General features: G+C 59.2%; 1 protein-coding gene across 1 annotated transcript; it reads right to left on the bottom strand.

Moving 5' to 3' along the window:
* Positions 1–604: 604 nt before the first annotated feature.
* PHLDA3 (pleckstrin homology like domain family A member 3) lies at positions 605–4,553 on the bottom strand. The gene is made up of 2 exons (XM_079923028.1): positions 3,528–4,553; positions 605–2,198 (listed from the first exon to the last, which is right to left on the bottom strand). The coding sequence occupies exon 1, from the start codon at positions 3,957–3,959 to the stop codon at positions 3,588–3,590; it is 372 nt and encodes a 123-aa protein (XP_079779154.1). The 5' UTR covers positions 3,960–4,553; the 3' UTR covers positions 605–2,198; positions 3,528–3,587.
* Positions 4,554–15,668: the final 11,115 nt, after the last annotated feature.

The raw sequence follows: 15,668 nt of genomic DNA, 5'->3' as shown, positions 1-15,668 counted from the left end.
GTGTCTGCTGAGAGTCTGTTCGAGGGTCTGTGCTGGTGCTGGGGGTCCTACGGCAGCACCCCCTTCACGGGGGCTGGGACCTCCTAGCAAGGGGAGCAGCTGAAGCTGGGTTTGGATAGGAACCAAAGCATCCTTGGAACCAACGGGCTGGCTGTTCCCAAAAAGGAGGGAGGGCCGGGAGCTGGGAGCCCACTCTCCCCTTGCACTGTGTGTGCCCCCGCAGACACCCCACACTGGCTGTGCCCCCTGCTGTCCTGAGCTGCCAAGCTCCAGAACCACCCCTGCAGGCTCCGCTGCGGACAGGACAGTGCCAGGCAGGACACCGCCTGTGCCGCTGACACCCCTCTACCGGCACAGCAGGTACCTCCTCGCCCTGGGCTCTGGCTCAGATCGGGTGTTTCTTCACCTCCGCGCCCCAGCGCCCAGCGCAGCACCTGGCTGCAAGAGGCATTGGCATGTCTGCTGAATGAGTGTGTCCTGCACCCCGATTCCACCTGTGCACAAACACGCCCCCGTGTCTGAGTGTCTGGACGCCTCCCTGAATCCTCACCATCACCATCACCAAAGTCACCTTTGGGCTCGATGGAAAGAGCAAGGATTCTATTTTATCTTTATTTATTTATTTATTGAGGATTCTAGTTTAGAGGCTGCCGTTTTAGAGCAGGATGGAGAAGCTAAGCCTCTCATGTAGCTTGAATCAAGGAAACAGTGGCAGACACCATGCTCTCCCCACACATATATACAAGAGCTGCCAACCTCCCCACCTTCCTCCCAAAGCTCACGGCAGACATCACCAATTGATCACAGCACACTAGCTGGCACGGACGGTGATGCTTATTTGCCATCATGGGCTGGGTATGCAGCCTAAGGAGATCATAAATGAGAGATCTGTAAAAATTCCTTGGTAACTGGTAAGTTCTTATTTGATTGTAAGATGTAGTTCACATATCAGATAAGCAAGAAGCTTCAGAGGACTCTGAGGGACGGGGACAAAGGACAGAGATCGTGATCGGACAGGAGGAGGAATCTGATGCGGAACGAACAGGTTGGAAGCACTGAGGGACCCCGCCTCGTTGCAGGGGACATTCAGCCTCCCCGCCCCTGCCGGGCAGCCGCTGCTTGGCAACAGGGGAGGCCGGACGTGGGTTACCCGATCGGCAGTTTCTGTGTCACTCAAGACAGCTGTGACTCTGTACCTCGGTTTCCCCGCTACTGAAATTATTCGTTTTCAACCATCCCGCAGAGAAGACTTAACGGTGTTAACGTACAAGGCCCAAGTGTGTAAATGACAGAGACAGGCCCTACCCAGAATGCAGAGCCGCCCCCCCAGGAGAGCAGGCAGAGGGGCGTCTCTCGAGACCGAGTGGGCCCGTGCAGGCCTCACGGCCCCTCCCCTAGGACCTCCGAGTCCATGTTCCCTGGGTTGCAGGGTCTCTCCCTCCCCAGGCTGGAGACTGCAGGATGGGGTGTGGACTGGGAAAGCGGGGTGCGGACAGATACTCCAAGCACCAGGTCTTAGCGGCGGGCGAAGAATTCCACTCAGCGAGCGAACGGTGTGGTCACTGCCCTCTGCAGGGCATCTGCATTTGTGGACGGGTGTGAAATGGTAATGGCTGACCCCCCCACCCCCCCACCACCTCCAGGCCTAGTACCGCAGTGGGGGAAGAGGGGAAGGAGGGGGAAAGAACTGTGCAAAGAGAGGCCTGGATGGGTGGGGGTCCCAGAAGGACCCAAGCAGCAGATGACCCCCAGGTGTGGGCCTCAGACCCATCAGCTACCCCCGCCAAAGTAAATCCGGAGGCGAGCCCAGGTGGTTCCTCTTCTGAGCGCCAGCCCGGCCTCCCGAGTCCTGGGGCGCTGGCTCGGCGCCCCCCGGGGGTCTGCCTTTCTCCGGGCACGGCACCAAGCCGGGGGGCCGGTTAGCAGTCTGCAGCAGAGACGCAGGGCCGTGGCGGGAGGGGGCTTGGAGGGCAGCTCTCCATCACGATCTCGGAGGCCAGGCCGGTGGCCGGAAGGTCCTGAGCGGGAGTCTGAGTACCCGGGGGCTGCATCTTCATCCTCAGCCCCTCGGGGCCTTTGACCTGCTACCCGGCCCCGGCCGCCCCTAACACGCTCCAACGCCTCCTCCACGCGTCCATGGCCTCTGCCTCACCAAACGGAGCACAGTCACACCCCGCGAGCCAAAGGGGGCATGGAAGCTGGCAAGAAAGAACAGCAGTCAGGGCAGGGCACACACGGGGGCGGCGAGTAGCCACAGGAGCTGTTTGTACCAGAGCTTCCCAACCTGCTCCAACGTTTCAGGAGAGAACAGCATTTGTCCAACACCCTGTCATCACTGCAGGAAGCTGTCCCTCCCGGCCTCTGAGGCCTGGGGGATCAAAGGGGATCAGCTCTAAGGACAGAAGGTCTGCCTCCTGCCTGGCCTCTCAGTGACCCCGCACTGCCCCACGAGAGGCACTTAACAGGAGGGCCGGGGGTGTGCAGCACCGACCCCCAGGCTCAACGGACCCGACCTGGCGAGGTGAGAAGCTGCAGGACAGGGAGAGTCAGCAGGGTGGTGGTAGTGGGGCGAGGGGGATACAGGTTTCCAGGGGAGAAACGACACCTAGATCCTTCCTCAACCTGCGCCCGGTTCCCCCGGGAGGGGGCGGCATCTGGGGAAGACGGCACAGGGCCAGGAGCCACAGTTTCTAGGTTCTATTCCTGGTCCCTCCCCTGAGCCTTGCTGACCACAAATCCGGCCCCACCCCCTCCTCCAGCTTCCCTTCTCGGCCCAGCCAGCATGGCGGGCACTCTGGGGCAGGTGGACAGGCCCACCCTCCTCGGCATCAGTGGCCTGGCCTGCACACCCCACAAATCTCCTGGTTTCCCAACAGCTCAGCCCTAGGACCCAAAACCCACCACTGAGAACAGGTAGTGGAGCTCCCAGGCCCAGCCCAGCTCCCACCAAGGTCCCACCTTGGGAGCTACGACTCCTTGGTTCTGGCCCCAACCCTGAGAACCCTGCCACTGAGGGAGGCCGTCTTCCTGCCTCAATCCCACCGTCAAGCTCCAGGACGAGCGTCGTCGCAGCAGAAAGGGGTGGGGGGGCAAGCTCACCCCCCCTCCGCCCTCCGCAGCTCCCTGAAAGCCACAGCCCAGGAGCCCTGCCTTGGTGGGGGTGGAGGCCCAGCCGCCTGGAGGTCTGTTCTGCTAGCCTCTTCCACCTGAGTCAGGGCAGAACCGACCTGGGGGGGGCGGTGCACATCCTGCCCACCCTCCTCTCAGGCACTGCAGGCACATTCAGGACCCCTGCCCGGCGCCCCAGGGGGAGGGCCGGCTCTTGGCCCCAGGCCCAGGCACCCAGGGTCGACTCCTGGGCTTTCCCTCCCCATTGGCCCTACGACGGCCAGCTTTGAGAGGGCATGCTGGGGTGGGGGGGGGACGGTGCGGGGCGGGGGCCGGGCGGGCATTTCCTCTGTAGGGGAAAGAGGAGAGAGGAGACGGGAGGGCAAGAGGAAAGAAAGGCTCAGACCCCAAGAACTCACCTGGCACGACCCACGACACCGCGTCCATGGCCGCGGGAAGCGAAGACGTTAGCCTGCGGCCTAGGACACGAGGGTCCCGGTCCCGAGGCTCTGCCGGGCGCGCACGGTCTGGATGGCCTGCTGGTTCTTGAACTTGACCAGGCCCAGGGTGATCTGCGCGTTCCAGCCGGGGTCCTCGGGCGGGCAGCGGAAGTCGATCTCGCCGCCGCCCTCGGTCACCAGCGTGAAGTAGATGTGGCGCCCGGTGCTCTCCACGCACTCCACGGCTTTGATGCGGGCGAAGCTGAGCTCCTTGGGCCGGCCGCCCGCGCCCTTGGCCTCGAAGAGCTGCAGCCCGCGCTCGGTGAGCACGCAGCGCTTGCGCTTCCACTGCTGCAGCAGCCCGCCGCTCCGCTTCTCCAACACGCCCTCCCGGAGCACGGCCGCCGTCATGGGCGCGCGCGGGGCCGGGGCCGCGGCGCGCCCCGCCGGTTCTCCCTGCGGCCCGGCCGGCGCCCGGTGCCTCCCGCGCCGGGCTTCGGCCCCCGCCGCTGCTGCGCGCCCTCCCGCCCGCTCTCGCCCGTTCGCCCGCTCGCTCCCCGGGCCGTCTGCGCGTCGGGCGGCAGCTCGCGGGATGTGCCCTCACATGTCCCGCGCCCGCCTCCCGCCTCCTGCGCCGAGCATTCCTGCCCGGCCGGCCCTCCCCTCTCCTCCCCTCCCCTTCGCTCCTCTCCCCTGCGCTCCCGGGGGCGGGGCGCCTTCAGGCCTCCTGTCTGCCGTTTCTGGGGACCACAGCTCCTCCAGGCCTTGGACTCAGGGGGGGATAGTGAGGGGGAGGAGGAGGGGCGTCTTCCAGACGTGAGGGGGTCGCTGCTTGTGGAGGAGGGCGGGTTGCTCCGTGGTCGCGCACTGGCACCGGTTGGGACTCGCACGGGATGGGGGTTGCCAGACAGCTGTTGGAGCTTCCCAGGCCGCGGCAGTCCTGGCCCCCAGCCTCTGCCTCCTCTCCTAGCTTGACCAGCTCCCCCTTGGCGTTGCGCAATCAGAAAAATGAGGCCGATCCTGGGGTTGGGGCGGGGGAAAGGGGGGATCAAGCCTAAGTTGGGTTCCTCCCCCATCTGCAGATTTTTCGGTTTGGGCCCCAGACAGGCTGCCCACAGCTGTCTCTGCTTGGACGACCCACTGTCTTGTGCCTGCCCCCATCCAGTGCGGCTGAGGAGAGCAGAACCTTGAGGTCCCTTGGCCTCCCCTCCCCGCCCCCCACGGATCACCAGGCAATGGCACTGCCTGTGTCCTGGGCACACACTGGAGGGGCCTGCAGTTCAGCCCACCTAGACCGTGCCTGGTGGAGTCAGCCCCAGGCCAAGCGCGACCTCTTGCTTCCCCTCCGCAGATTCAATCAACCTCCCTCCATCCTGCACCGCACCCCCCAAGAAGGGACTTTTCCCCGGATGCTGAGCTGAAGACGGAGGGAGGGGACGGGAAGAAGGCTCCCCTCCCTCTTCTGCCTGGAGCGTGTGGTGTAAAGATACCAGCTCTGTAGAGCTGGGCTCCAACCTCAACTCCTCCGCCTCGGTGGCTGTGTCTCGCCCACCTCCGGCAACTTCATCATCCTTCAGTTTCCTCATCTGTCAAATGAGAGGATTCATTGATTCTTATCTCACGAGCTCTAGTGAATAAGTTAGATGACATTTGTGAAAAGCCCAGGACAGAGCCTGGTAACTCTCAGAGTCTCAAGAAATGTTATTCCAGGGAATCCCCTGGTGGTCCAGTGGTTAGGACTCCGAGCTTTCACTGCTGAGGGCTCCAGTCCGGGAACTAAGATTCCGCAAGCCGTGAGGCACAGCCAGATAAATAAATAAATGAATGAATAATTGAAAAAAAGAATTCTTCCACCCCTTCCCCCAGTTTTACTGACTTTAGTTGACGAGGAGGACCCCGGCCCCGGCACTGGGAGACAGCTCCCTGGGTCCTAGTGCCGCCCCATCTTGGTCAGCTCCTCCAGGACTTCCCATTTCTTAGGGACCTATTCATATACATGTTAATAATAGCTTATTATGGGAATAATGATTTGTAATAATGACAGTCATAAGACCTCTTTGTACTCACACCCTGTGTTTCCACCCTCCTGCCCAGTGCTGTGGAGCCTAACGGGCACAGAGAGGGTCCAGTGTGGAGGGGGAGGGCGCCCTGCCCTGCGGCACCCAAGTCAGGAGCTCTCATCTTCCCACCCACAGCTCTGCAGCCCGTGAGCTGCAGGAGACACACGCGTACACACGCGTGCACGTGCACGTGGGCCAGCTAATCCCCTGACTCCCAGAAGGCCCCTCCACCGGAGGGAGTGGTCAGGCCAGGAGAGAAGAGAGGCAACCAAGATAGACCGCTCCAGAGGGCGGCAGTGGAGGGGGCTCGAGGGGCCCGCAGCCCTGCCTTAGGGACCCCAAGGTCTCAGCCTGCCCACGAACCATGCACTCCTGTGGCCCTCCCTCCAGCCTCCAACACCCACGCCCCCCACTCCATCCCTCCATAGGCATCTCCTGAGTGCACCAACCCAGGACAGTCCTGCATGATCCAGAATCCTACTGAGGAAACAGGGCTCCAGACCAGCTCTGTTCCTGACTGTTTTATCGCTGTCGTTTCCTCCTCCTCCGGGCCTGGGACACATCGGTGCTCTCTCCAGACCCAGGTGAATTCACAAACGTATGGGCTTGGAAAGTTTACAGAGAGCTCTCACGTGTTTTTGAGTCTCGTGGCAGATGAGATCAGAGAGGCCGAGCAACCTAGATGAGGTCACACAGCTCTTTAAATGGCAAAGCTGGGATGAGATTGCGTGGTGGCTGAGAGGACCCACGATCTTTTGCTGACACCACAGCACCTCTCTGTAAGCATCAGGGTACACAGCATTCCTTTTAAACGTGAACCAGCCACCCACACTGTTCTCTTCAGCTTCCTGGCTGGAGGGGTGCCAGGCTTTTGGACACAGGAGAATGGGCCGGAAAAAGACAGAAGCACTGGGTAACGGGGAGGCCATGGGAGGAAATTCAGCAGGGCGTACTCTATTGCTGGAAAGGTCGTTACCAGTTAAACGTCCGGTTCCCAGCCTCACATCCCCCCGGCGTCCTGTGTAGGTACTTGGAACGTGGGAGTCCTGCCCCCACCCCACCCCCTGGGGACGAGGGGAGATGGCTCATTCTAAACCTTTCGCCCAGACTGGTGTCTGCCTGGTGGCCCCATCTGGGAGAGGCTCAGACTCCAGCTGGATTACTTGAGCCTCAGAAGGATCTAGAGGGGCGGGGTGCAGGGGGCTAGTGCCAGGGCATCTGTACCCCACCCCCCCGGGGAACACCGCCCCTGGGTACCAAGTCCCTGGGTAAACTGCCCCTGGGAATGGAGCTCTCACTCAGCCTCTGGGGCTTGGCTGGGGCAGTGCTGAGTCCCAGAGACACTCAGTCAATTCTAGTGGACTTGTGGACTCCACAGGGGACTCTGCTGGGCAGAACCGGGGCTGGTTCTTCCCTCTGCCCCGTGCACCTCCCCCGCCCAGGGAAGTTGGTCTGCACCGTCAGCCCGTCTGCATCCAGCTGGAATGGGCTGGACTGCAAAATGGCCCCAGGGAGCAGCGGGCTGGAGGTGCTCTGAGCCTCCCTAGTGGGGAGTAGGGCGCCCGGTCCACTCCAGGTGGCTGCCTGGGACGGGGTAGGAAGGAAGATGGGAACAGCATGGGATGGAAGGAAGGACGGGGCCCAGAGAGGCTCAGGGAGTCAAATCTCTGCTGTTTTCTACAATGTGCACTTAATCTGATTATAAATTCGCTTTAGTGCTCATTCATTGCGACGCTCAGTCCATAGAACAAGCATTGAAGATCATTGTATTTACAAAGAGAATGTATATTAACACGGTACAAATTTAAACTGAAGGGAGAATCACCCCTTTGCTTGCAATCCTCCAGAGCCTGAGGCCCCTCGGTGATGCAGCCCTGGGGGGCCTGCCCCTTTCTTCCTGACCTGTACCCCACGCCTCCCCCACCTCCAGCCAGTCTCCTCACCAGCCTGCCCACAAGGCCACGGGCTCCTCCCTGCCTGGACCGCTCCTCCCCCAGCATCTCTAGGTTCGTTTCCTTACCGCACACAGCTCTGTACTCAGACATCACCTTCTCAGTGAGGTCGTCCCCACCACCCTGTTTAAATCCGCCCCCCACAGTCACACTCACACACAGACACACACACACACATAGTCACAGGCACACATACTGCATCCGCTTCCCTGCTTGACTTTTCTCTACACCGCGTGTCACCATCTGCAAGTCTTGATATTTCCTTAGTTCCTGTGTGTCTCCTCTGCTAGAACGTAGGCTGTGTGCCAGCAGGGAGTCTCATCTGCTTCCTTTACTTGTGGATCCAGCACCTAGACTGTTGTCTGGCACCCACGGGGGCCTCAGCACATAAATGAGTGAGTGGATGAAACGGAAACGGAACTGAAAAAAACTGGGAGGAGGAAAAGGGATAACGACGGAGTTTCCCATTCTTTCATTGTCAGGAGTCAATAAACGAGTGAATGAACTAATAAGGAGAGGTCTAGGTATATTATTTAGAATGATAATAATAACCACCAGAGGGTCACACGGGATTTTTAAGGCAGTGAGACTATTCTGTATGATATTGTAATGGTGGGTACATGACATTAAGTACATGTGTATTACGTATATTTTTAAAATAAAATAAAATCCCTGGGGCTAGGTAGAAAGCTGGCCTGGCAATTCCCCAGGTGGGCACTGCAGGGCCTCCTGGAGTTGGGGGTGGGCACCACAGCAGAGTAGCCCCTGGGCTGGGTGTGCAGCCCCTCCTACCCCTGTGGCTCGCTCGCCCATCCCCCGCCCCGGGAAACACGGGAATCCCCAGGTTCCCCCTAGACCCCTGACAACTGGGATTGGACGGCTCCTCCAGGCTGCCTGGGTTGGGCTCCCAGGAAGGAAGAGGCCCTGCGGTGCAGACAGTGCTTCCAGACTGCAAGGTACAAACAGTTCACCTGGGGAATCTTGTGAATGCGGATTCTGATTCAGTAGGTTTGCGGTGAGACCTGCGATTCTGCTTTTCTAGAAGCTTCCACGGAACATGCTTGGACAGCAAGGGTCTAGAGCAGCGGTTCTCAAGTGTGTCAGCAGCAGCACCTGGGAACTTGTTAGAAATGCAGGTTCCAGGCTCCACCCCGGACCTGCCAAGTCAGAAGCTCTGGGTTTGGGGCCTGTGTCGTAACCAGCCTCCAGGTGGTTTTGATGCGGCCAAACCACCGGGGTGGAGGACGGAGCACTGAGCCGGGAGACGGGGCCCCAGCTCCGTGACACCTGGGACAAGTCTGTCCCCTCTCTGACCTCAGTTTCCTGGTCCCATAAAACGAAGGCTGCCCAGCCCGTGTTAGATTTGTAAGAAAGTCTGGCTGGTTTCTGGGGGGATCGGTTGTTTTGGTGAGACGAGAGGAGCATCTCTTCTCCTCCCCTGTCTGCTTTGCAGTCCCAGGTCCCTGAGGTCTGGTAGCTCCCCTCACCTTGATGGGACGGGAAAGTGGGTCTGCTCGCAGTCTGCTTCCCCCCGCACCACGCACACACACACCACACACGCACATGCACACACACACACGCACGCACATGCACACGCACACCACACACGCGCACACACACACGCGCGCGCACACACGCACACACACGCAACCTCAGTCCACAGTTCCTCCCCGCCCTCCTCTCCCTGAGCCTTCTCCTGACCTGCCCACACCCCTTTGGTGTAGCGCGCTTAGTTCTAGGGCTGTGGGGTTTCCTCGGATCTCTGTTTTTCTAAAGGGCAACAGAAAAAATGGATCAAGGTTTCAAGTCTCCAGCGAGTTGGGTTTTACGGGCACCATTGCAACAGATGGCAACAGGGCACTGCCCAGGCTTGCTCCTGGGCTGGGATCTCTTGGTGGAAATCCCCTCCCACGCTCAGCCTTTAATCACTTTCCAGCCCAATAACTTCCCTGATTCACCAGGGCTCCCTTTCGTCTCGAGAGCGCCCACTGCCTCCTCTCCGACGGGGCTGAGTCTGGGCTTGAAGGCATTTGCTCCAAGATTGGACTGTGGGTTCAGGTCGGGGCCTGCAGAATTTTCCCTTTCCCCACGTCATCCAAGCATCTGGATGCCCCTGCTCTAGGAGCAAAGGTGCTTCCCTGGAATGACCCTCATCCTCGGGGACACTGGGTCAAGGGGCAGGGCCATCAGAAGAAGCCTGACTGCTGCCCAGGGAACTAGGGGCCTCAGTCAACCCGCGGGCACCAGCTGGGCAAACTCGGGCACACAGAATGCTTTCCAGTTCATGGCTTTCTTTGTCTTTTAACAATAACAGTGTTTGAAGTGCAAGTAATACTTGAATGCACTTTTGCTGTAAAAAATTCAAGACAAGAAAGTATCTTTTTCCACCCCTTCAGTCCCGCAACCTCAGAGACAAGAGTCACTTAGCTTGGCGTCTTCGCTTCCACACCTTTGCACCTAGAATGGTATCCAGCAGGCTTCTCCTTGGTCGTGTGCCAGGCTTGTCCCAGCATTCATAAATCCCCTTCCAGCTCTGACATTCCCTGCACTGGTGGGTGGCTCTTCCCTCTCCTCCTAAAGGGCAACCATTCACAGGACCTCATTAAAATCACATGGTGGGGGGCTTCCCTGGTGGCGCAGTGGTTGAGAGTCCGCCTGCCGATGCAGGGGACACGGGTTCGAGCCCCGGTCCGGGAAGATCCCACATGCCGCGGAGTGGCTGGGCCCGTGAGCCATGGCCGCTGAACCTGCGCGTCCGGAGCCTGTGCTCCGCAACGGGAGAGGCCATGGCAGTGAGAGGCCTGCGTACCGCAAAAAATATATATATAATAAAATAAAATCACATGGGATAGCGGCGTGATGGAGGAAAAAGGATGGAGAGAAAGGTCACATGTCCCCAGGACTTCCTTCTACCTGAGGGGACCGTGGTGCTGGGGTTTCCCTGCTTGCTTTTGGGTTTCATAGCGAGGATTATGAATTCTCACTTGTATTCCTCTGATAACTGAGACCTTCCTCTAAGTGCCATTGTCAAGGCCAGGCAGAGAAGGCCGTGAGCTGTCCAGCCTGGGACTGGGGTCAAGGAGAACCTTAGAGATGGCTCAAGGCGGAGGGCCTGAGGAGAGGGAGGGAAGCCCCTCGCATATTCTTGAATATGATCTTCCGGCCGGTTGGTGGGAAGGAATGTCAGAGTGAGTCATACTGGGTGTGAATTGTGTTCTGGGACGAGGCAGGGTGAGCAGGGACCTCCCTCACTCCTTCTGTAGGGAGAGGCAACCCTGCGTGGCCCAGGAGGGAGCCCTTGAACCCTCCCGAGGGGTCAGGCTGAGGTCGCAGAGTAGTAGTGTCGAGGGCCCAGGGCCAGGGGCTTGGCCAGGAGCGGGAAATGCCCACTAAGCGATTTATTCACCATAACCTGCTTCCGGAATTTTCACGGCCTTGGGGCAAGTCTCCCCAGGCCCATAAACGGAACATCAGAGCTGGGTGGGTCCCGGAGCCCAGCTGCTGAGCGTGGTCCCGGAGACCAGCAGCATCAGTGCCTCCCTCCCCTGGGAGCCCGAGAGAGGTGCCGGGTCTCAGGCCCCACCCAACAGCGGAACTGGAATCTGCACCTGCGCAAGATCCCCAGGAGCTTCTCAAGCCCGAGCAGCACTTCTCTGGAACTAATTGAGGCCAACGTCTCCATTCACACAGGAGAGGTTGACGCCCAGAGGGAGGAGGTGGGCCCAAGGTCACACAGCTAGTTCCAATCTCAGCCCCACCCCTGGGAGTGACTTTGAATAAGCCGCATAAAATTCACTGCGTCTCGGTTTACTCTTCTAGAATAAAGGGATAAGATGACCACTTCTCAGTGCTGGTGGAGGGGTCATGTCAGACAACACCCAGACGGGTGCCTGAGTTCACAGGATGTGCTCAGTGAGTGTTGGCTATTGCTGCAGTCCCAGCACCGCACCCCACACTTCCCGGCCTGAGGCAGTTTCTTCGCAAGCAGAGTGTCAGGTACGTGGTGCAGGACCCAGGCCTGGACCCAGCAATCTGCGTTTCTATCCTGCTCTGCCATTTGACCCTGCGCCCCATCCTAGGCTGCGGTCGGTTTGGTCCTTGGTAAGCGGCAGTAATGACAGCGCCGGCCTCAGGGCTCTTGTGGGGATCACATGAGTGAGTGCATTTAAGGACTTCACAGAGGCCATGACACTAAGTGCACAAGACAAGGAATGAAACCTCCAAAATGTCCAAAAGCGGGAGTCAGGAGGGAGCCGGCCGCGGCGGGGCGGGGTCTTCTCCGAGGGGGTGGCTTCTGCTTTGCCCCTTGACCCGCTGCAAGCCCCCAGTCTGCTTCTCCAGCCCTGGGACGGCCCCACCCGGGCCATGTTTCTCCTTCTCAGACGATGAAATGGCCAACAGAGCCCCTCGTGCCTCAGTCGGGAACTCCGGGGAGGCAGGGATGTCTGTCTGCCCCCTACCCACCCACCCCCGCCCAGGAGCAGACTCAGCGTCTCTGAAGGACTGTCAGCCGGGAGGGTGGGCCTGTCCTGGGTGACTCCAGGATAGAAACAGCGAGTTCCAGGAGGTCCTCTCCAATCATTAGGCCTGTTCAGAGGCGCCACCAGCTGCCGGGTGGGGTGCAGAGCTCAGGCTGGGGGTGGAGGCAGGCGCTGGCCTAGAGGCCCGACTCCTCCTGAGATCCTCCAGCCTAGCTGACCCCAGGCATCAGAATCACCCGAGGGGCTTTGCAAATACAGACTCCCAGGCCCCCAGGTGGATGAATCAGACTCTTAGGGGTGGGGCTGAGAATCCAATTTAAAGCCTCCCCCGTGTTTCTCATGGTGGGGGGCAGGGGGTTAGAGGCACAGCCAGGGGGGAAGGGCAGGGGAGGGGGCAGGGGAGGGGGAGGAGGGAGGCAGGGGGGAGGGAAGGGAGAAGGGGGCCAGGGAAGGGGAGGGGCAGGGGCCGGAATCGTCCAGTCGCTGATCCCTGATGGCTCTTCCCCTGCTCCACAGGTCAGCACCTCTAGGTCTGGGAACGAGACCCTGCTCAGTTGCCGGGGGTTTCCTCCCCCATCTGAGAGCAGCTCTCAGCCCCCATTCTCCCTCTCCCTATCCTCACCCCTCCGGCCATCCTCAGCTGCCTCCCCCCAGGATGGACCACGCGTTCCCGTCCTACCCCAAGAGCCCACAGCGTGGCCGCTCCCGAAACCGGGCATTGCTCCCACAGATGCATCTCCTGAAGGGCCCTGGACACCTCGCTCAGCCACCACAGAAATGAGAAGAAATCCCGGGACGGGCAAAGACCCTCGGCCCCTCTTCCTTTGGGTCATTTGGGTTTGGCAGACCACAGGGCCCTACGAGCACGCAAATCCTGCGAGGGAGAAGCTCACCTGCATCCAGAGGTGAGCACACCTACGTGCAGGAAGTAGGGTGGTAGGGACCCTGGGGAACGGGGTTGGGGGGCGCCCACTTCTCGGCCTACCGCAAGGCGCCACCTGCAAGGTACGGCCCCTTCCCACAGCCCCCTCCTCCTCTGGGGCCCCCATGTTACCAAGCAAGGGCTTGTGTGCCCACAGCACAGAAAACCAAATTCTGACAGCTGGTGTTTGCTGCAAAGTCAGGCTTCCCTAGCAGGGCGCCAAGCAAGGAGAACGGGTAGCGCGCGCTCCAGAGATGAAGGCTTTCAGGCAAGGGTTTTTAAAGACAGTGTGAGGGGAGAGGGTTATGGGATGTCTGATCTGCTCCTGGACCTTCCTCTGGTTGGTTGGTGGTGAGGTGACCGGGTGATATTTCAGGAATCTCAACCATCAACCTTCTGGTTCCAATCTGTCTGGGGTCTACATGCTCGTGGTCAGCATGTAGCCACCGTCCTCCAGGAGGTGGGGGTCTTAGATTCTGCAGAACGACTCAAAGATTCTTACCTACATCCCTTCAGGAGGAACTAGGGGGCCTGTGGTCTTGTCCTGATCATTAACCGTCGAGCCTGCTCTTTGGAACTCAGAGAAGGCCCCGGAGACCAAACCCTTTTGCTGCAAACAAGAAACGGGGGACACGGAGGGGCTTTTGTACCCGGGAAGGTCCCGCAGGGTCCTGCTTGGTTTCCATCCCCCCTTTACTTTGACACTCGTCAATCCTGAGGGGTGGGATAAGAAAGGGAATAAAGTTTTGCGTAGAGAGATTAATCATGAACTCGGCAGGGGGCCTCGGTTTTAGGGGAACTGGGTTTCACTCACTGCAGGCCAGCCTCCACCCCCCCTCCTCCCCTGCTGCCCGCCCCACGCTGCCCTTAGGGGCTTCCTGGCCAGCCACCGGCCTCTGGGTACAGCCTTCTGCCTTTACCCAGTTTCGCTCCCAGGAGGTGCACCCGCCCCCTCCGCACCATGGCTACTCTGGATGACCCGTGTTCCTGAGCTTGGCGGTTAGTGTAGGAGCCTGGCGGGTGGCCTTATACTGGGGCGCCAGGGGCCCCCGAGCCGCCAGCAGAGGGCAGCCTGTTCCCAGCTTTGGGGCCCAGACGTCCCATCCCGGCCACTCCTGTGGGCCCTCCCAGAGCAGCCGGTGGTCGGATGATCCGTTTGTGGAACCATCCATCCTCCCTGATGCACAAACCCTCTGGGAGAACGTCCAGTTGGCCACATCCTGGGCTGGACATAGAGATGTTGTCAAGATGATGGACTCACCTTGCACTTACCTACAGCTCTATAGCACTGCCTGGTCTATACCAATCTTGTATGTTCAGGGCCCATTCCCAGAGTCAGGGAAGGAGTCCAGCAAGGCCACTGTTGGATCTGGTCGTACGGACACGACGCACAGACTTGCTGTTGTTAAAGCAGCTCTTATTGTTGTCTTGTGAATTCACATTGTGGGCGGGGAAGCCCAGCCCCAAACACGCGACAGGCACATCCCTCAGATGAAGGCCCCTGCGAGCTCTCAGATGAGCTCATTTCGAAAATGTTTGCTCTTCCGTGGACTTGGCTCAGGTGACCCACCGGAGACTAAAGGTTTGTGTCCCCGCAGAATTCATACGTTGAAATCCTAGCCCCCAAGGTGATGGTATTAGGAGATGGAGCCTTTGGGAAGTGATTAGGGCTTGAGGGAGGAGCCCTCGTGAGTGGGATTAGTGCCCTCATAAAAGCCAGCGGGCCCCCTCACCCCCTCGTGAGGTACACGTGTGAGGACGCAGCAGAAAGACGGCCGTCTGGGAACCAGGAGGGGGGTTCTCCCCAGACACTGAATCTGCCAGCACCTTGATCTTGGACTCCCAGCCTCCAGAACAGTGAGAAATAAACTTCTGCTGTTTATGAACCACTTAGCTTATGGTATTTTGTTAGCCTGAACTGACCAAGGCAGAAATGGGCGCAGGAAGTAGGCTGCCGCTGTAACAGACACCTACAAACGTGGAAATGGCTTTGGAGCTGGGTGATGGGTAGAGGCTGGAGGTGTTTGGAAATGTCTGCTAGAAAAAACCCACATTGTTGTGAACGGACCCTTAAAGGGGATTCTGGTGAGAGGTCAGAAAGAAGAGAGAGTTGGAGAGAAAGACTGAGTTGTCTCAGGGAAAAAGGAGGAAGTAATTCTGAGCAGAATGTTGTAGAAATATGGATGACAAAGGCCATTCTGATGACAGAAATGAGGGGTGTGTTATTGGAAAGGAGACAAGGGGGACCCTTGTTATAAAGTAGCAAAGAATGTGGCTCGAGCGTGTTCAGACTCTGGTGTTTTGTGGAAGGTAGAACTTGAGAGCAACGGTATTTAGCCAAGGAGAGCTCTGAGCAAAGTGTGGAAGGACCAGCCTGGCTCCTCCCAGGAAATGGAAACGCAAGAGGAGAGAAGAGCCTGGAGGCTGGCCTCGCACGGAGCACACAGGAAGCAGACCTTAAAGATCTGGACATTCCCAGCCTACCCTACTGCAGAAACAGAGCACTCAGGGTGCGGCTGAGTGACCTACGATAAGGTTAGGACAAGTCAGACCCTCCAGGAAGCCGAATGCTGTTCCCCAGGACAATGGGGGGATGGCCCAGGAGGCGACTCAGAGACCAGGGCCGCCACTCCCATCACAAGAGTGTGAGGGCAAGGGGCTTCCCTGGTGGTGCAGTGGTTAAGAATCCGCCTGCCAATGCAGGG

This window comes from Stenella coeruleoalba, assembly GCF_951394435.1.
Source record: "Stenella coeruleoalba genome assembly, chromosome: 1".
In the NCBI taxonomy this organism is placed as follows: Eukaryota; Metazoa; Chordata; class Mammalia; order Artiodactyla; family Delphinidae; genus Stenella; species Stenella coeruleoalba.
The sequence above is the reverse complement of the archived record's forward strand: the minus strand, read 5'-3'. Positions and strand labels throughout refer to the sequence as shown.

What these genes read in the sequence shown, in the direction of transcription:
- PHLDA3 (XM_079923028.1), bottom strand. Translation starts at nt 3,959, where the DNA reads ATGACGGCGGCCGTGCTCCGGGAGGGCGTGTTGGAGAAGCGGAGCGGC.